The sequence below is a fragment of the Melozone crissalis genome, unplaced genomic scaffold (genome assembly GCF_028551555.1).
Source record: "Melozone crissalis strain CALT ecotype California unplaced genomic scaffold, PUWL_Pcris_2 ptg000045l_1, whole genome shotgun sequence".
In the NCBI taxonomy this organism is placed as follows: domain Eukaryota; kingdom Metazoa; phylum Chordata; class Aves; order Passeriformes; family Passerellidae; genus Melozone; species Melozone crissalis.
This window is the reverse complement of record NW_026535823.1, coordinates 28,350,031-28,369,761: the sequence shown is the minus strand read 5'-3', so window position 1 is coordinate 28,369,761 and position 19,731 is coordinate 28,350,031. Positions and strand designations below refer to the sequence as shown.

Sequence of the window (19,731 nt, the reverse complement as noted above, 5' to 3'; positions counted from 1 at the left end):
TGATAATTTACTTTGGTGGCACTTTGGGAAGTTTCTCATCAACTGCTCTTGGCTGTTTCCTCTAGAAAAAGCTGGGAACTACAGCTGTGAGGAAGAGGAGGGAAAGCTGAGGTGGTTTCCTGTCTACCTTCTTGGCCTGCTCTGTCCTCTGAGCATCTCAGAAACATTCTCCACTCCTGTCTGGACACCTGGAACAGGACTGCTGAAGGCATCTGGAAAGCAAGGGATCCCATCTCCCATCTCACTTCCCAGGGCTTCATGTGCCAAACTACTCCAGATGTAGTTTGGGACATAAAGAGAGCGTTGGGGAGAGGAAGTGGCTGGGTTTTGCCTACTCACCTATCCCAGAAAATCATAAGAGTTACAAGAAAACAAGCTCTGATGAGCAGGAGCAGGGCAGGGCAATATTCTGGGCACGGAGAGGCCCTTCTGCTGCCGAGGGCACGGTGCCCATCATTCCAGTGGCATCAGTGCTTTCCACCTCCACGCAGGAGGTACAGGATATCATGGTATTATTTTTAACCAGGGATATTTAGTGAACTTCTCACGTGCTGCTGGAGGGTCAGATTTATCCCATAGCCTCAGTCCCAGGGGACACTCCCAGTTATTTTTGAACCCATCAGAGCAGCAGAGGAGCAGAGGGATGCAGAGGGTCGGGAGACACAAAGTCTGGGGTTTGTCTGGCCTGTCCCTCTGGTCTGTGCTGCAGGGGCGTGCGTGGAGCAGAGCCCCTCACGCCTGCCTTGTCATCACCACCGTCACCCCGGCCCCCACCATAAAACCCAAAACTTGGGTGAAGCCCCAGCTGAGACGATCTTGGACGCCTGCAAGTTTTGATCCTTTTCGACCTACCGCATTGCAAGACTTTTTTTCTCCCCCCCCCCACCCAGTTCCATTTAAACCTCAATTTACCCTGCGAACGAGTTTGGCCCTGCTCGGGCAGGTCCCGGTGGCCGTGAACATTCCCACGGGCGCCGCAGCGCTGCCGCCGCCGCCGCGGGAGTCCCTCCCTGCCTCCCTCCCCCGCCGCCGCCCGGAGCCTCCGAGCCCCCGCACGGAGCGCACGGCCCCGCTCGCACCGGCATCCCCCGCGCTTCCAGCGCGGCTCCCCGTTCTAGCGGGGATAACTCATCAGCACACAGCCCCGGCCAGGCGCGCAGCCGCCGGGTTTTGTTCAGCCACTCACTTCGGAGGGAGAGGTGAGGCCAGGGCAGGGGGAAGGAGCTGTTTGAAGCCCTTATTTTTGTGCCGCTCCAACATCTGTCCCCATGGGCGCCGCCACCCGAGGCCGGCGCTGGTGGCTAGTTTGGCTCTGCAGAAGCAGATGTTGGTGGGGCAGGGAGGCAAAGCCCTGAGTTTTAAACTGGAGGTGCGCTGGGACAGCGTGGCCCTGCCCGAGCCCCGGAGAGAGACAGAAGGGTCCCCACAGCCCACCCCCGCCCGGCCGCGGGGGTGCCTTTCCCCGCGTGTTTTAAAGGCCAGCGAAGCGAACGAGCCCCGTGACCGGAGCTGGCAGCCAGGGCACGCTGGCCCCGGGCTCCGCTCAGGGCTCCGCGCACCGGGCGCGCCTGGCCCCGGGGTGACCGCCGGCAGCGCGGGGCCGGGGTGCGCGGCGCCGGGCGGGACCCGCCGGGGCAGGTCCGGAGGGGCAGGCGGCGTGCCCAGCCCCCGGCCGCCTCCCTCCCTCTCTCCTTCCTCCTCTCCGTGCCTGCCTCCCGCCGGGTCCGTCCCGCCCGGCGCCGCGGAGCGGCAGCGCCCGCCCGGCCACACCGCCGCTCCCCGCGCCCCCCCGACGGGCGGTTTCAAGTCCCCCCTTCCGAGGTCTCCGCGGCGCCGGCCAATCAGCGCGCGCTGCGCGCCGCGGCCCGCCGCCTTAAAGGGCCCGCGCGCCGCGCGGCGCTGGGGAAGCGGCGCCGCCCGCGGGCCGAGCCGGGCGCGCTCTAGGACCGCGCGCCGCCGCCGCCGCCCGCCCTCCCTGCCCGCCGCGGGAGGCCGCCCGCCGCCTCCGGAGCGGGGCGTGGCGCGGGGAGGCCCCGCCCCCGCCGGGCGGTGATTGGCGGCAGCGGGCGCCCGTCGGCGGCGGGGGCGGCGCCCGGCGCGGCCACGTTCGGGTGCGCGGCCAGCGGCGCGTTGGGCGCAGCGAGCGGCGGCGGGCGCGGGGCGATGGGGGCGCGGCGGCGGCCGGCGCTCTGACAGCCCCCGGCGCTCCCTCGGCGGCGGGCGCAGCGGCTCCGGCGGCAGCGGCGGCTCTCGGCGGCCGCCCCCCTCCTGCTCGGCGCGGACCATGTTCGCCAAAGGGAAGGGCTCGGCGGTGCCCTCGGACGGGCAGGCGCGGGAGAAGTAAGAGCGGCGGCGGCGGCGGGGGGAGCGGGGCGCGGTGGCGGCGGGCGGCTTTGTGCGGGGCGGGAGCGGGGCGCCTCTTCCTCCTCCGACCCGGCGCTCGGCTGTTGCAGGCTGGCGCTGTACGTCTACGAGTACCTGCTGCACGTCGGCGCCCAGAAGTCTGCGCAGACCTTCCTGTCCGAGGTGAGCCCCGCCGCCCCCCGCGCCCTTTGTGCGCCGCCGCACGCCCGCCCTCCATCTTGCGCGGGGCGGCGGCGGCGCCGGGGGGTCGCCGCGCGTGGGGGCCCACGCCCACCCGCGACCACCCCCCGCCCGCGCCGCCCCCCCTCCCAACCCACCCCCCGCCGTCTTCCTCTCGCCCGCAGATCCGGTGGGAGAAGAACATCACGCTGGGCGAGCCCCCCGGCTTCCTGCACTCCTGGTGGTGGTAAGTGCGGGGGTGTCCCGTGGCGGGTGGGAGCAGCCCCCCGGGGGCGCGGGGCCCCGCGGGGTACAGCCCCGGTAGTGGCGTGAGTCAGCAGCGGCGGCGAGCCCCGAACCGCCCCGGCTCCCGCTCCCCGCGGGCGTCGAGGCGCGGCGGAGCCACCCCCGGCCCCGCGGGAGCGGCGGGCAGGGCTCCCGCTGGAGAGCTGCCGGGCCAGCCGCAGGCACCGGGCTGTGCCGGTGCCGCTGGGGCGCCCAGGGGAGCGGGGCTGGGCGGCTGCGGGGCTGCGAGAAGTGTCTGAACTCTCACGGGGGTTATCCCTTGGAGGTGCTGCCTCTTGAAGGCTACTTTTGCTCCCTTAAGCACCCAGCATCCCCGCTCCTGGGTCAGGTCCCAGCAGTGTAAAGCTGGGATGCACAGCTGGATCCAGCTGTGGTGCCAGCCCAGCGAAGCCGCTCACCTGCGCTGACCTGGGTGCCCGATCCCCGATGAGTAACTGCTGTTCTCCCGTCTCTCCCTGCCGTGCAGCGTGTTTTGGGACCTGTACTGCGCAGCTCCCGAAAGGCGAGACACTTGTGAACATTCGAGTGAAGCCAAAGCCTTTCATGACTACGTGAGTAACAAGTTTCTAATCCTCGCGGTAATTACGGCGTTGGGGAGCTCCGGCGCACCGGGAGCCAACCTAACGTAACCGACTGGCAAAAAGCGTGGGGTTTTTTTTTAACCAGCAATGTTCTGATTTGACTGAACAGTATTTCATAATGTTGCAATTATGTAAATGAGCTCAGATACTTATCTTAAGCACTTAAAGGCATTCGCGTTAGTGGTAGAATTAAGAAGTTTTGTATAGCAATGGACAACAAAGCGTTTATAGAGGGTCGATGGCAAGATATTTCATGCTGAGGACACTGTGGTGGTGAGATGTTTGATGCTGAGGGCACCTTGCAGGATGGGCGGGGGTTGGATTTTGGTGGGGAGGAGAAGGGGGATTTCCCCAAACCGCTGTTGAATGGCCCAGTTAATATCTCCCTGCCTTTGGCAAGGCTGGGGGCTCCCTTGGTTTCCTGAGTCCTCCCTTGATCCCAGCAGGGGAGAGGTGTTGTCTTGTTGGAGCTGGGGTTGCAGACCCCCGTTGGTTGGTTGGTCATTGTGCATCTTGGCTCTCCATGGTTTGGGTTGCTCTCTGCAGAGGTGACAGCATGACCCAGGGATGGATGGTGGCATGCTTGGATCTGAGGTGTGTCCCAAAGGATCCCCCTTGTCATGGGTGCATGGCATGTCTGCCCCATGGACAGGCTGCCCACTCCCGTCCCGCATCTGCAGCGTTGGGAGGAATGTGCATCAAAGGATTAGTCACCTGGCTGCGGGCTTGGACCCCAGTCAAGCGCCTTTAAACCTCCTAGCAGGAGCTGGTTTTGTCTGCTCCGGGGAGACTATGGTATGGAAACCGTTTTTGCTCCCTTCCCAAGTTTCTGGTTGCCTGGACATGCCTGGCTGGGGATGTGTGAGGGTTTGCTGGAGAGCGGTGCCAGGCGAGCGTCTCAGGGACCTCCGCGGCTCTCACACGCTGGCACTGGGCACAGCAACCACCCTGGGGCATGGGCAGTGCCAGAGCTGGCTGCTCAGCTGCCTCTTGTCTCTTCCACCCTGCTGGGTCTTGGGAGAAGTGTGTCTGGGTATTTGCTAGTGGAGTTTGTCTGTCTGTCTGTCCATCCCTGCGGCCGCTGTCTGCATCGCCTGTTTTCACTGGGTCGGATTAAGATGGTGAACTCCTGAACCAGGGGTCAGAGCTGATAACCAGCAGCATGTCTGGCAGTTGTTGGCTTTTGCTCTCTTCCTGGATGTTCTGGGGCAAATTATGGGGGGTTTGGGAGCCCAGATGGGACAGTGGGGTCATCAGGAGCAGGGTAAAAGTAGATCTTTGGGCAGCAGAGCCACAGGTGAAGATGACATTAGCAAGCAAGACCTGGTAATGCTCCATCCACAGCAGCCTCCTCATCTTGTCTGAGGATTTAGTGTATTTAGAGAAATTAATCTTTTTTTAGCTTGGTAATAATTCTAACAATAGGCCTGAGTGCATTAGATGATTCGCATAAACTTCTTTAATACACGTTGCTTTGAGCTTACAGTAAATAGACACAATCCTGATTGTTTTTAATTCTCAGTGTAATGCAGTTTTCTAAGAGCCCCAAGTGCTTTACCTTTTGGGTAACTCCTAAGATTCTCACTGCCCTGTGCTTTGGGTTGGTGGCTCTGGGTTGGTGTCCCCAGGCAATGTTTTGGCCCTGACACAGGGCTTGTGCCTCTCCGTGGTGTGGCTGCTGACGGATGCTCAGGGTGCAGTCCCTCTCTGAGGAGTGGTGTTTTCCTGGCGCGGCGTGTACTTTACAGGGCAGGGACCTGCCTGGCCAAAACTTAAATATTGACCAAAGAACAGAATGATAACCGTGGGAGTGTGAATAGAGCCTTGTTCCTCTCCGGCTCCTGGGCAGGTGAGCGTGGTGGGCAGTGTCAAAGAGCAAACCCAGCGAGCCATCAGCAGTGCATGGCAGCTAAAATGGGATATGAGCCCCAAATGGGGCTGGATCAGTGAGTCATGAATTGCTTCATGTGGTGGTTGTGGTTAAAAATATCTCAGTCTAAGTCTTGCCCCAGGTTTGTAGAGCATTGTGTTTACACTTGGCCGGCAACGGGCAAACTCCGTGTGTCCTGCTTGGTGTTTGCCCAGAATATGGTGTGTGTTAACCCTGATACTGTGCTGCTGCGAGGACAGAAAGAGGGGATGCTTTGGGAGCCTGGCACGTCACTTTCCCAGAGCCAGCACTGGAGAGGTTCTTTCCTGGGACACAAATCTTTTGGGAAGGGGGAGCAGTTCTCCTCATTAGCAGGGTGGGATTTACATGGTGTGTCATTTCCACTTTATTTTCCAGCATAACTGTATGAAAACTGTTAGGAGCAGCAGGACAAATTCTGCTGATTTCCCCCTCCAGTTTTGCATGTTTAAATCTTTAGTGAGAAATTAAAGCAAGGAAGGAAATTGGGAATCTAAGGGGAAATCCCACTACTCTTTTTTTTTGAGGCGACTCTTGAAAACTGTGGAGTCTCCCCTAAGGTTTTTCTCCCAAGCTGGGACAAAAACCTTCTGGGACTTTGTAGAAAGGTGCTTGTTGGAGGAAGAACGATGGGAGTGGGGATTCACCTGGCACAGGCAGGAGGAATGCTGCTCTGCTCTACCCTTCCATCTCTGGCATGTCTGTGCATCTGTTAACACAACTCTCGAGTTGTGTTGTTGCAGGGTTGTTCATCGCCCTCTCCCACCTGTACCCAAAGAGTTTACCCAGGCTAACAACCCCACAAACACCAACCCCTAAAACTCAACCATTGATTTGTGTTCCTCCAAGCCCCATGGCGAGCAGGCCAGCATTCCAGCACGCTCCCAAAGCTTGCAAGGGGATCTCTGGTCATGACAGGGGATTTCAGCCGCCGCGTTATCTGGGAATTGGCCGATGGCTGCTCGCAGTTGAGCATTTCAACGCCGTGAAAGCCAATACAATTTGAGTTAGCGGTGATGACTGCCAGTTTAAATACCGCAGTGAATTTCTGTCAAAGAGCTAATACACAGAAAGGGGAATTGCAGAAAACTTGATCACCAGAACCACTTCAGTCGATTTTGGCCTCGAGCTACAGAAAATGAACTTAAATCTAGTTGACTGTTTGCTACATACTTTTTTTTTGTGGTATTGCTCTGCCTGCACAGCCAGCTCATGGCAACATGCAGGAGATAAAACTTGGGGTAGCCTTTAGCTGATGAAGACTTTGAGTTCATCATGCCCTAGCTCTGTTTCCCCCAGTTTCTTCCTGAGGAGGACCTGCGCTTGGGAGCATTTGAAATGCTGTTTTCTTTGCAGCACAAGATCTGCGGAGCTGTGGCTTCAACTTGCCATTAACGCAAAGCATTGATTTATTTGTTTTTGTTTTTAACTTTGGAAAGCTGCTGCAGTTCTTTCCAACTTGGGTCTGGAAAGATGCTCTGCAGCAGTGGGGGTGGTTGCTGCTGGAGGTGCAGTGGTTGGTCTGGGAAAAGACGGTGTGTTGGGGGCTCCTGTCTTGGCTGGGGATAGCCAGGGCTCCTCCTTTTTGTATGGAAAAGTCCCCCTTAGAGAGATCTCAGGGGGTTCTGAAGCTCGTGGGGATGGATGGATGGATGGATGGATGGATGGATGGATGGATGGATGGATGGATGGAGAATTCAGGCTTGCTGGAGTTACTGTGCTCAGTGGAAACAAGGTGAAGCCCAAGAGGCTGGAAGAACTTTGGTCTGCTGGCTGTACAGACTGAGGGTGTTTCAGGGATGGTTCTTCTATGCTGAATCTGCTAATCATGCCCCATCCAGGTGTGGGACAGGCACCCCATCCCAGCATCACTGCCTGGGTATTTTTGGGCTACAGGGAGCATTTCCTTGTCACAGCACCAGCTGCTTCCTAGGGTCTGTGTGGCCAGCTCGTGGCATGGTGCACTGGCAGGTGACACAGCCTTGTGGGACCCCTGGGAAGGAATGCTGTTCGTGCGTGAAGGGTTTGTGTGACTGTCTCCTCTCCCATGCCAGGCTCTCTTCTTGCTCCAGGACCAGTGAAGGTTGTAATGCCTTGTTTGAGGCACCCATGGCTGTGAGGGTGGGACAGACAGTGTTGATCCATGAGTACCTCTGCGGTGGTGGTGATGGTCCATGAGAGCTTCTCCTGTTGTGTGCAGCCAGTGTTGTGTCGAAGAGGTGTTTTTGGGCAGGTTTAGTGCAGGGACAAGGCTTGGGAACAGCTTTGTGTGGCCCCACAGGCATTGCCTGAGCCCTGGGCATGTGGCTCAGTGGTGGCACACACAGCTCTGTCCTGTTTCCATGCGGGACTGCGCTCCGTCTGGGCTCCATCCAGCTCCACTCTGCAGGGACAGGGTTCCCTGGTAGGTAACCGGAGAGAGGAGTTTCCTTCAGGAGTGGCAGGCTGCCAGGAGCAGCTGCAAAACTCCACATCACTTCAAGAAAAAAAAAAATTTTGCAACAAAAATAAATAAATCCAGATATTCCCTCTCCTGGCAGCGCTGGGCTCGGCCTTCCCTCCCAGTTAAGGGTACTGGTGAGCCTGGGTGTCCTTTAAAGCCTGCTCTTGCTGGAGCACCATGCAAGGGTGGATTTGTTTAATATTTTAAACAACATTGGCTGTCATGACAGAGCAACCTCGGCTTCCAGACTTCGTGCTGCCCAGCAGCAGGACCAGGGCATTGCAGAGCAGCACCTTTCCACGGGTGATGCTCTTGGAGAAGGCTCCATTGTGAAACCGGAGGTCAGAGCCCAGAGCTTATGTCTTAGTCTTTGACTGGGGAGCCTAAATATTTATCCTGTTCTGTCCCTAATGAAAACAAATTGTCAACAGTTGTTCAGTAACTGACTAAATTAAAATCTGTAATTAGTCAATTAGATTAAAGAGTTGGCACAACCTGATTGTATCATGCTGGTTAGGTTATTAAGAGAAAGGGTGTGATTTTTAATTACTGAATGCTAATTTTGACGGTTTCAAATAGAAACAGACGTTCCCCCCTCCACCCCACCCCGAGTGCCTGTGCAAAAGTAAGGCAGGGGATGGGTTTTATATCAACAAATGGTGCGAACACGCAAAGTTTCTCTGGCTCCGCTCCGGGAGGGGGTTCTCCAAAAAAGCCGGGAGCGGGACGGGAGGAGAGGGAGGATTTCTCCAATCCTGCCCGAGGATGGGAAGGCAAATGGGGGTTTGTGCCAGGGCTGGCTGCTGCCCATGGGGGTGCTGCCCTGCTGCCCATCTCAGTGTGTGCGGGTCCGCGTGCCCTCGCCTTGCATGAGTGCAGCAGCGAGCCAGACTCGAGCGTTTTTTCTTCTCCCTGTTTTTTGGTTTTGGTTGGGTTTTTTTGTTTTGGTTTTTTTTTTGTTTTGTTTTGTTTTGTTTTGTTTTGGTTGTGGCTTTTTTTTATAGTATCTTTTTAACCCCCCTCCCCCCAGTGCTTGCGAGGGGCCAGCTCCCGGCGGCAGGCCGAGCCCGCAGCGGGGAGGAGGAGGAGGAGGAGGAAGGCCTTGTCGCGGTGGCGAGCGCGGCAGCCCCAGCGCCATCCCCATCCCCATCCCCATCCCATTGTCTGCCCCGGCGGCCACGTGGGCGAGCGCGGTGCGGCCGGCGCGGGAGCCGCGGGGGGAGCGCTGCCCCCGGCAGATGCTGGGCTCCGGCGGAGCACAAAGCTCCGGCCCTGCCCTCCCCGGCCGCCCGCGGGGGTCCCTGGGCAGGAACAAAGGGGGCGAGGGGCCGCCGTGCCGTGCCAAGCCGTGCCGTGCCGGGAAGCCCAGCGCGGGCGCTGCTGTCCGGCCGTGGGGAGGTGTTAGGTCAGGACGCCGTCTGTTGGGTACGAGTGGGACTTTCCTGTGCTCCTGATCATTTCCTTCCTTACCTTGGAAACTTGGATTTTCTCCTGCCTTTTGTTCCCGATTTTTCTCTTGTGAAGCTGTCCCTGGTTCTATTGGAAACAGCTGCCAGGGGCTGGTCCTGGGGAGCGGGTGGGGGGCTCTGGCTCTTGCTGCTTCTCTCTCGCTGCTCACGGCAGAGCTGGCACCGCCAGAATGGCACCGGGAATGGCACCTGGCTGTGCGGAGCCCTCCCTGGTGGGGGTGCCCCGGGGGGAGCTGCTGCAGCCACGTTGGTTCCTGGTTTTCCTTGGGAACAGAGGGGATGGCAGAGATGCAGCAACCAGAGCACCTTGTGTGCTGGGACCTGCCCTGTGCCTTGTGTCCAGCCTGGCTGGTGCTGAGATGTGCCCTGTGCAGTGTGTCCAGCCTGGCTGGAGCTGGGACCTGCCCTGTGCCTTGTGTCCAGCCTGGCTGGCACTGGGATGTGCCTGTGCCTTGTGTCCAGCCTGGCTGGAGCTGGGACCTGCCCTGTGCCTTGTGTCCAGCCTGGCTGGTGCTGGGACCTGCCCTGTGCAGTGTGTCCAGCCTGGCTGGTGCTGGGATGTGCCCTGTGCAGTGTGTCCAGCCTGGCTGGAGCTGGGATCTGGATTCAGCACGGGCTGGATCCCCTGAGCATCACACTCCTGCCTTGCCAGCATCCCACTCAGAGAGGCTCCCTGACTTCTGCTGAGGCTTCTGCTCAGCCCACGGGCACATTCCTCCTTATTTCCCAGAATCTTCTCCCTCCAAATCTTCACCCTGCAGATCCCTGGGGGTCACCCAGGGCTGGGGTCTCAGCAGAGCACAAACAGTGCTTTCCTCCAAGCTGGCAGGCAGCAAAAACGCCTCTGCAAGTAAACAAATACCTCACCTCTGCCTAGGTTTGGGGTTTAGGGTTTTTTTTTTTGGTCTCTCAAAACTCTTGGTCGTGGCCACAGGTGCCAGGAGCTGAGTTCAAAGCAACAGCTGTGCAGTCAATGGGGAATTTCCAAAATAAGGGATAGCTTCTGGGTGCTGCTGCCTGTGTGTGATGGAACCCCACTGTCCAGCCACTGCCACCTCCTCTCATCCCCAGAGCAGTGACACCAGTCTCCTGTGCCAGTCAGGGCAAGAGGGGCACATTGGGTGAAATTTGGGTTTGGATGGGGGCACAGCCCTGTGTGGTAAAACCAGCTTTTTTCTTTTGTGTTGAATTTGTGCATTTAATGAATGTATTTTTTTTCTTCGATAAGAGGAGAAACGCTCATTCTCCTGCCCGAGCTTAATGTGGCATGCACGGTGACTGTTAGTATCAAAATTAAGCAGAGGACAGATGTATACATATGCAATTACATCTGTGGAATATGCACTGTTGAGATGTGCATGAGGATAAAGGCAGAGGGGCGTGTGCCTGTGTGTTTTGGAGTGGTGGGACAGAGCAGTGCTTTGTGCCCGGCCATCCAATGCCCTCCTCTTCCTCCTCCATGGCCTTTGCCACCACCACCAGTGCTTTTCAGCAAGGTGATTTCCACCTTTGTGCTCCCCGGGCTGGGTGGGAGCCTGTGGGGGTCGGTTGGTCTGTCTGTCTGTCTGTCCATGTGTGAGGCTGCGCCTGCTGCCTTAAGATAAAGTCCAAAGGAAGACCTCTGGCTGTGTCTTGAGCTAACATTTTCTTTTTAATTTTTTTTTTCCTTAATGTTTCTGCATCAACCCTTGAACATTTGATCTGGTGCCTCTCCTCCTGGGGCGCGGCAGCTTTCTGTAGTGAAAATGAGCTCTCACCACCCCTCCTGCCTGCCTCAAACAGGGTCTGGAGTGGGGGGGGGTTTCCTTCCCATTTTCCCTGGATTTGGACTGGCTTTTTTTTTTTTTTACAATCTCTCAAGGCTGAGCTCGCACCTATAATTGGAATTTTTTGGCTACAAACTGAAGCAGGGGGGATGCACTGCAGCAGCTCTGGCTTGCTGGTGAGCACGACCTGCCCAGCACAGCTGGGGTGCTGGCATCCCATGGCATTCCCAGCAGGTAAAACAGCCCACAGCCAGTCCCTCCTACCTGACATGGATTTCCTTCTGTCCCAGCTCCCACCCACACAGCTGGCATCATCCCTGGGTCACCTGGTCCTGCACTGCCCACCATGGCAAGAGGCTGGCTGGCATCTCCTTCCTTCCAGAGCAGCTTGCTGTGAGGGTGTCCCAGGCCTTGGCTTTGCTGATTTACCCATTTCCAGTAACTGTAAGGTGGGAAATGCCTGTTTGGGTAGCTGGCATTGCCCAGCTGTGTCCCCAGGCAGGTGGCTGCTTCCTGCCCCAGGCAGTGTGTTTTTAACTCAGCCTCCGGGTTGGTTGTTTGGGGTTGTGTTTTTTGCCTTTTTTTTTTTTTTTTAAGTGAAAAAAAAAGGCAGGGCACGCTGAGGAAGGGGGCAGGGCGCTTCCTCGAAGCTGCCTGGTTTGGGGTGGGCAGATAAGGGTGCTGCATCACTCTTGGCTCCTCTGCCCTGCCCAGCCCCGCAGAGCATCCTCCTCCTTGCCCTCCTGCTCTGCCCAGCCCTCTCTGGGTGCTCACCCTGTTTTTGGGGGAAGCCCCATGGGGTGAGGCAGCCCCTAGTGCAGAAGCTGCTGGAACCCCCACAGGATCCTGTGAACCTCCCTGCTCACAGCAAGGAGGGAGAGGTGCTTTTCTCCCCCTGGGCTCCTTTCTGCCGGAGTGCTGTGCAGCTGATGGGGTGTAAATCACACCCAGCCTCCCTCTGCCCATCTGCCAGCAGAATGGTGGGGGGGGGGTCATGGCTGGTGGCAGCTTGGAGTGACTTTCCATCACAGCTTCAGCCCCTCTCCGCTGTGCCTGTGGCTCTGGGGGAGTGCCTGCTCCTCCCTGGGGAACAGAACCAACCTGGCTCTGCCTGGTGGTGCTGGAAACACTTTGGCTGTTGGGGTCTTCCTGTGCAAGCTGTGAACCAGGAGGTGGCTCTGGTTCTGTGAGACCCTCTTGGGGTCTGGTTTGGGGCAGGGACAGCCACGCTTTGAAATGCTTGTTCTCATCAGGGGGGCTTTTGGCAGGGATGTGCTTTGTGGGATAGGCTTGGGGATGGACGTGGGGAGCTCACAAGGAAGCAAACGCTGCTTCACGTTGCATATGGGTCCCTTTAGCCCAGCTCAAGCGCAGTTTTCCGTAGAAACCCCAAAACAGATGGTTTTGTTTTATCCTGGGTATTACAGCACCAATAACACCCAGGTGCTTCACACCTTTGCCAGTCTCAGCTGGAGAGAAGGCCCGGGCTGAGGCTCCCAGGGCTCATTGCATCGTTAAAAGCAGATTTGCTTGCTTGTCCTGGAGCCCTTCAGGGTGTTGTGGCACGTCCTGACAGCTTGTCCGTCCTTACCTGCAGTCATCAAGGAGTTTTCAACATGACTTATATAAAGCCTTTGTACTTGGATTGCTCCACCGTGCTGCACAATGGCTTCTTTGTCATCCTGCCAGCTAATTAATTTTAACTTTTACCGTTGCTCCAGCGCGGTGCGTCGCCCGCCTGGTCCATTTGAAGCTCCCCCCCCCCAACCTTAAGTATTTTCCAAGCAGTTTGACTTGTTGCTGCTGAGCACTGGAGAAAGCAGCTGGCCCCGCTGGTGCTCATCTTCTGGAGAAGGAGCTGCCCTCCCTCACACTGCTGCTGCTGGAGGAAAAGCCATTAGGAGGCTCAGGTTTTCTCCAGTGGCTTGTTCCTCCTGGCTGGCAGCTGAAGGTCCCCACAGAGAACATCCTCTGATGAAAATAACAGGCCTTGGCTCCCTGGCTGGTGATTGGCACCACGAGGATCTCACAGCCAGAGGTGAAAGCCTTGGCTGCATCTTCAGGACAAAACCCCTGAGCATGGGGGACTTGACAGTGGTGGTTTCTGGAGGGTTGGGCTCTGTTTGGTTGTGCTCTGGAAAGCGAGTGCTTTTTGCTTGCATCCTGTGAGCAGACATCTCCAGCACAGCATTCCTGCTGTAGCAGGGACCTTACCCCTGGTACCTCCAGACATTCACAGGGGATCCAAGCATCTCCCTGGAGCTGCCTGGAGGAGCACCAGGAGAGGTGTGACCCCAACTGGATGTCACCCTGGCTCATCCCAGCCCTTGGAGTGGGATGTGCCAGGGTGTATTGTCTTTTTCTGGGTAGGAGGGATGGAGGTGGCCACATGCATAAACATCAGCCATGGGGTTTGTGTGAGCTTCCCTCAGCTTGGGATGGGGACGGTGGCAGGTCAGGGAATACAGAATTGCTGCCTTTGTGTTTAATCTGGTTATAAGGATGGCTATTAGAGATAATGAATTTTGCCTGTCCCCACTGTTGTAATACAAGAACCCAACTGTCTTTCAGCACCACGAAGGTCACTCCTCTTTATTTCTGGTTGTAAATATTGCTGCTTACAGATGTTTGGGGTTGATGGACGTGGCTAATTAAGTTTCTGCTGTCAGCTGGTTGGCAGGGTGCAGGGGTGCTGGCATGGGGGTGAGGTCAGAGGGCAGGATCACAGCCGGGCAGCAACACCAGCAGCCGCTTGGCATGGTGTGAGCCCATCTCACTGCAGCCCCTCGGTGAGAGCAAAGCTGGGCTTGCACTGAGCCTTGCCCCTCTCTTTGTAATGAATTTGGAGCAGGCTGGTGGGAAGACTTTCGGGAGCAAGTTTCCATTTTGCTGCTCTCATTTGAGGGGGATTCAAATGAGGACACCTGCTGTCCCCAGCCTGACCTGAGAGTGGGAAGAAGGGTGCAGAAACCTTTCTAATTTTTGCCGTCAAAACCAGCACCAGCAGAAGCTTTTTCTTTCCCACAGAGGCTAACATGGAAATGGCTGTGTGCTGGCCAGCAGAGCCAACACCCCACATCAAACCAGCAGCAGGAGGGGATGGGGGCCCCTTTCTGAGGGGCACAGGGCTGATTGCTCCCTGGTGCTCATCCCAGTGCTCAGGAGCCGTCCGCGTGCGCTGCCTGCGCGCCTGGAACGCAGCACGTGCTGCTGCTGCTGCTGTGCTCCCCGCTCCCCCCGCGCCTGATTTATGCCGCTCCACATTTTCTCCTCCTTTCCATGCCTCTTTCTCCTCTCCCTCCTTTTTTTTTTTTTTCCCTCCTCCCTTGTGCTGCCTGTGCATTGCCTCGCTCCTTTTTTTTTTTTTTTTTTTTATTTTTTCCCCCCTTATTGCTCACAGGCCTCCCTGTTAACCCAGCAGGCTGCAAGATTTAGGGCTCCCTGCCTGGTGTGCAGCCTGAGTGGGGTTTTATTCTCCCAGAGGAGGGAACTGTGATCCCCATCACCCCACTGGGACATGATCCTCGCACGTAGGAGGGGCTGTTTTTATTATTCCGTTTTATGGCCGCGGAGCACACGAGTCGTGCATCCCTGTTGTGGATGCTGCTGGCCATGGATTGCAGCAGGGCTGGCGAGGTGGCCACGGGTGCCCATCGCCTGCATGCGCCGTGGCTGCGCCGGCCATCTGTCCCCTCCTGTGCGGCGCCGGGCTGCCTGCTGCTTGCCGAGCCATCAGGCCTTGCCCGGCGTCTGCGAGGCCACCGGAGGAAAAAACATTATAAAGAGAAAAAAAGTTCCATTTTTGCTTTGTTTGCCCCCATTTCATATGCAGAACCTGAGTTTTTGTTGCCTTTTGGGGAGGGGCTTTTTTTAAATTATTATTATTTTTTTTACTCCCCTGCTGCCGTGCCAGGCGCATCAAAAGTTTGCTGGGTCTTGTGTGTGTGTGCGGATGCCGAATAATTTTATTAGCTGCCTGGAAGGGAGCCAGCGCGGCGTGCACCGTGCGGGAGGTGGCTGCTGGGGTGCCTTCCCTTTGCTTCCCCTTCCCAGCTGCCCCCCCTTGGCCTCCGCTGGTCTCCTGTGGGTTGCATCATCGGCATTACCCCTTCGTTTTATTTTTATACATATTTCTTAGGGAGGTTTTTGGTTTGGTTGGTGGTTTGGGTTTTTTTTTTTTTTTGCTCCTTAAAGGGTTAAAACCGATGGGGAAGTTCAGCTAGCACTTGCAAGATATGGTTGCCTTAGCAACAGGCCTCCTAATCTGGTAGGTGACCTGAGAGACTGTGGAAGATGCAGGGGTTGGTTTGGCATTTCATTATTTCATGAGGCTGCGGCTCTCCAGCTGGTTCCCTTCCCAGCACCGCCACCGCCGCCGCTCCCCCCGCTGCCGCCCCCGGCATTCCTTGGCAAAGCCTGGAGGGGCCAGCGGCACCGTCCCCTCCCTGGGCACTGCTGGGTCCTGGGAGCTCCTGCTCAGAAAGGGGGAGAGGGCTTCCCGCAGCCCAGGTGGTAATTATTCAACTTTAGGATTGTAAAGATGGTTTCCTGCCTTGCCTTTCCTCCTCTGAAAGGATTTGCCGTGGTGGACCTGGACAAAATAATCCATGTGGCCCCAGAGCTAAAGGTGTGCTCATTGGTACTTCTAAACCCTGTGTTTTGGAGTCTGTGGTTCTAGTAACAAACAGATGGGGCATGAACAGGGAAGCACAGTGGTTGGAAAAGGTGATGGAGTTGAGATGCAGCATCCAACTGGGGTTTTGGGGAAGGTTTGTGGACTTTGGGAGGAGTGTGGCAGCATTATTCCAGCTGCTTTAGGCTCCTCTGGGCTCACTGGGCCAAGGAGCACAACCAGCACATACCCACAGATGGATAGACCAAAACCTGAGCATTTCAGTGCTACAGCCTTCTAATTTTTGTTTCTTGGAAACATCCTCAAGTTGGCATTTCCCAGTGCTGTCCCTTTTCCTTTGCTGTAGTCACCACCCTTTGCAAAGCATTGGTGCTCACCTGCTCATCCTTGCCACTGGTGGAGCCATCTAAATTAAGAAACTGCATCCCAAATCTTCCCTGCCTGATTTAACCTCACTGTATCTCTGTGCACCGCTGGATGGGGGCTCAAAGTTCTGCCTGCGCCATCCCGCACGGGGTTCCAGTGGATGTTGGTCACACCCAGCAGTGCCCAGTGTCGGCACAGAACTGTTGCATCCTCAATCATTGTTGAGCTCTTGGCCAGGATGGCCGAGCCACTCTCTGTGCCCAAACCTGGGATGTTTTCCCCCTTGCTGGATGCTGAGTGGTTATGGAGTGTGGCTCTGCCCTTGGCACCCAGCCACGATGGCTGGGCAAGGAAGTGTCCAAAGGGCTGGGGCCGAGCTCCCTCTGGGTACCCGTGGAATAAAAGGACCGGGATGGCGCCGGGGGCATCCCATTCCCGCAGATCCCAGACCTCTTTTGTTTTTTCCCCCTCCCACTCTCCACGGCGGCGTCGATGGCAGCTGCCTGCGGACGGACGCCGGGGAGAGCCGCCTTTGTTTACCCGCCTCCCCGGCAGAGCGAGGGCGGGGATGCTCTTGGATCGAGGTGCTGATCTGTCATCTCCAGGTTTTATGCATCCCCAGACAAGAAATCAGTGGTGCAAAGCGCAGACTTTTTGTTACTTATCGCCGAGCTCTGTGCAGAGCGCGGCTGCTGAAAGCAATCTGGTGTCTGCGATGCCCAGATTTATGGTTTCCCAGCCTCGATTGAGGTGTTGGCTTCCACTGGGAAGTAGAAACCTGGTTTGAGCCATTGGAGTAGGATGAGAGGACTGTGGCATGTAGTGACACTGGACCCCAAGTCTGATCCCCAAGCTGGCAAATGGCCCCAGAGCCTGTCATCACCCTGGGTGGGACAGCATCTCCCTTGCTCCATGTTATCTGATGGAGACAGGAGGACCAATGTCCCAGGGAGCTCAAACAGCTCTGCTTTCCTTCTGGGTCTTCTCCACTCAGGACTGGGATGGCAGAGGCAAAGGCTGGAGGGAGGCAAAGGGAGGAAATCCAGGCGAGCCAGCAGAATCCCTAGAAAGCCCTTTTTTTGATCACTTCATCCCTTTTTTTTCCCCCCATATCTCTGCTTTGTGAGGCTTTCCAGGATTTGTCCCTCTCGGCGGGGATTTCGGGCGGTCAGCCGGGTCCCCAGGCACGGACAGACGGACAGGCTGCCAATCAGCCAGCACGCACCGTCCTTCCGCTGCCAGGGGCTCCTGGGGCTCCAGCACGGGATTATACATGAGGTTTTTAAAAAGAAAATTAAAAATTCCCAGGGAAAATATATTTAAAAAAAAAAAAGAAGCCGTCTCCCCCCCGCCTCCGCCCTGCTGAGAAGCAGCTCTGCGATGGCGGCTGGAAAGCGAAGCCGTAAGTGTTGCGCGTGCCATCTGCTCCGCTTGGATCGCGGCAGCGCCTGGAGCCGGCGCAGCCTCGCGGGAAAGGGGGGGCACCAGTGAAGATAGGGTCCCCCTGCCCCCAGTTCCTCCCTGCTGGGCTCCTCCAGGTCAGCTTGGAGCCCACGCTGGTGGGTATGAGCCCCAGCTCGCGCTGCTCGGAGCTGTCCCGTGGATGTAGGATGTGCGCCTCTCCCTCTCTGGGTCATCCAGAGGTGTGGAGGTGCTCGTGGGGTGGGATGAGTGGTGAGAAAGGGAATGGGCAGGTTTTGGTGGGTTTAGGAATCAAAAAAAAAAAATATCCCCATATGAATATGGATTCAACCCTCTAGGATCTGCTTGACTCCCCTTCTCAATCTGCTTCTTCCTAGTAGCCATCCGGTTTGACTTAGAAATCGCCCTACTCCTCCCGCTACCATGAGCCACCCAACCGCAGTCTCCTACCTCCACCCTGACCTGAACCTCCTCACTTATCCTCCTCCTTACCTTAGGACTAGTGTATGAATGAATCCAAGGTGGGTTAGAATGAGCAGAGTAACAGAAAGTCAGTCTGACTAACTGGGGTGGGAGCACCTGCTGGCACAGGGTGCTCTGTGGCGTAGGGCGCGTCCCACGGGGACCTGGAGGGTTTGCTGTCATGAGAGCAGCTCAGCAGGACACGACTGCTCCTCCCAAGGGGGATACCAAAGGAAAGATCCTTCCCCAATAAGGAAAAAGTGTATGCTGTCCCTAAAAAGAAAAAAATGTGTCTATTTGTGGGTTTGCTATGGGAGCATCTCTAGTGTGGGTTCCCACACAAGTTCCTCTGCTGGCTCTTCAGCTGGAGCCACCAGAGCAGCTGGGTTTCTCTCTGCTTTACCAATTTTTATAAAATTGGTATTTTTTTGAGTCTCCCCAGTGGGTCAAGCCAACAGAAATGGGATACAGAGTGAACCCAGGTGTTCTCCCTCAAAAGGCAGCCCTGTCCTCAGCAGCTGTGTCTGGGGCTCATGCTGGGGAGTGGGTGGTTGGCTTGTCCAGGGGGTAGCCAAGAGGTGAATATTCCCAGGGTGTGTGATACCCAATCTGGGAGATCAGTTTTGACTGCAGGGGCAGCAACTGTGGAGCCCTGAACTACCCCTTGGCTTGGCTCCACCAACAGCAGTTCTGGTCTGTGGATGTTTGTCACACATGCCATATATATGGGGTGTGAGTATATATATATATATATATATATATATATATATATATATATATGTAAAATTTGCTGATTGAGATTAAACCACATTAAGTACCATATATCTTGCTCATACCTCTGCCCCAGTGGGATGGGGAGGAGACTGAGGGGCAGGAGGGGAAAGTAAAACCCATGGATTTTGGTAAGAGTAGTTTATTAATTGAAATAAAGTACAATAATAGGAATGAAAAGGGACATGATAGAAAGAGAGAATTAAAATATAAAAACAGGTAACTGATGTTACCTATATAATATAATTCTTCACCACCTCCTGGCTGATGCCCAGCTTGTCCCCAAACTTCCTGGCCAAATACTCCCAGTTTATACGCTGGATATGACATTCTGTGGTATGGACTAACCTTTTGGCCAGTTTGTGTCAGCTCTCCTGGCCATTCTCCCTCGTGGTTTCTTGTGCACCTCCTCACTGGCACAACATGGGAAGCTGCAAAGTCCTTGACTTGGAGTAAGCACTACTTAGCAACAGCAAAAACACCAGTGTGTTATCAGCGTTGTTCTCATACTGAATCCATAACACAGCACTGTACCAGCTACTAGCAACAAAATTAACTCTATCCCAGACACAAGCAGGACAATGCATTTTTTTTTTTTTTGTATTAAAGAAGGTTTGCTTGCAGAACCTGGGGAGGATGCCTGGTGCTTTCCCCCCCTCTCTTCCCATGCAAATGCAGTTGCTCCTCTTCTCCTGCTGATAGAAAAGGCAGTGGTGGTGTGAGTGGGTTGAGCTTGTGGAGAAGGGATAACGCTCTCCAAACAAAACCAGAGGGCTTGTGAGGAGAAATGGGAAGCTGAGGGAGGGTAGAAATGTCTGAGGAGGGGGCTGCAGGAGGCTTTTGGTCTTGCTGGGTTTGGGGCAGGGTGGAAGGATCCCAGCTCAGTGCTTTCCCACACTTGTTCCCAGCTGGTGAGCATGGTCAGACCTTCACAGGGGTTCAGCAGTGGCTGGAGTTAAACCTTGTTAGAGCCCAGCCCTTTATTTGGAGCTCCTTGGGGTCTCCAGCCCCATGGAGATGAGTTGGGGAGACACATCCTCCTCACCAACCATCCAGGAACGCTGCCATGCCCACACTGTG

General features: G+C 56.2%; 1 protein-coding gene across 2 annotated transcripts in view; it reads left to right on the top strand.

Moving 5' to 3' along the window:
• The first annotated feature begins 2,227 nt into the window (after positions 1–2,227).
• Positions 2,228–19,731, top strand: part of SSBP3 (single stranded DNA binding protein 3) — a 55,165-nt gene continuing 37,661 nt past the window's right edge. The window contains exons 1-4 of one of the 2 annotated variants that reach the window (XM_054285663.1): positions 2,228–2,340; positions 2,454–2,526; positions 2,709–2,770; positions 3,296–3,380. In XM_054285663.1, the coding sequence (XP_054141638.1) occupies positions 2,285–2,340; positions 2,454–2,526; positions 2,709–2,770; positions 3,296–3,380 (276 nt within the window). In that variant the 5' untranslated portion in view covers positions 2,228–2,284. The remainder of the gene's footprint in view (positions 2,341–2,453; positions 2,527–2,708; positions 2,771–3,295; positions 3,381–19,731) is intronic. The other variant, XM_054285664.1, reaches the window with a different exon arrangement.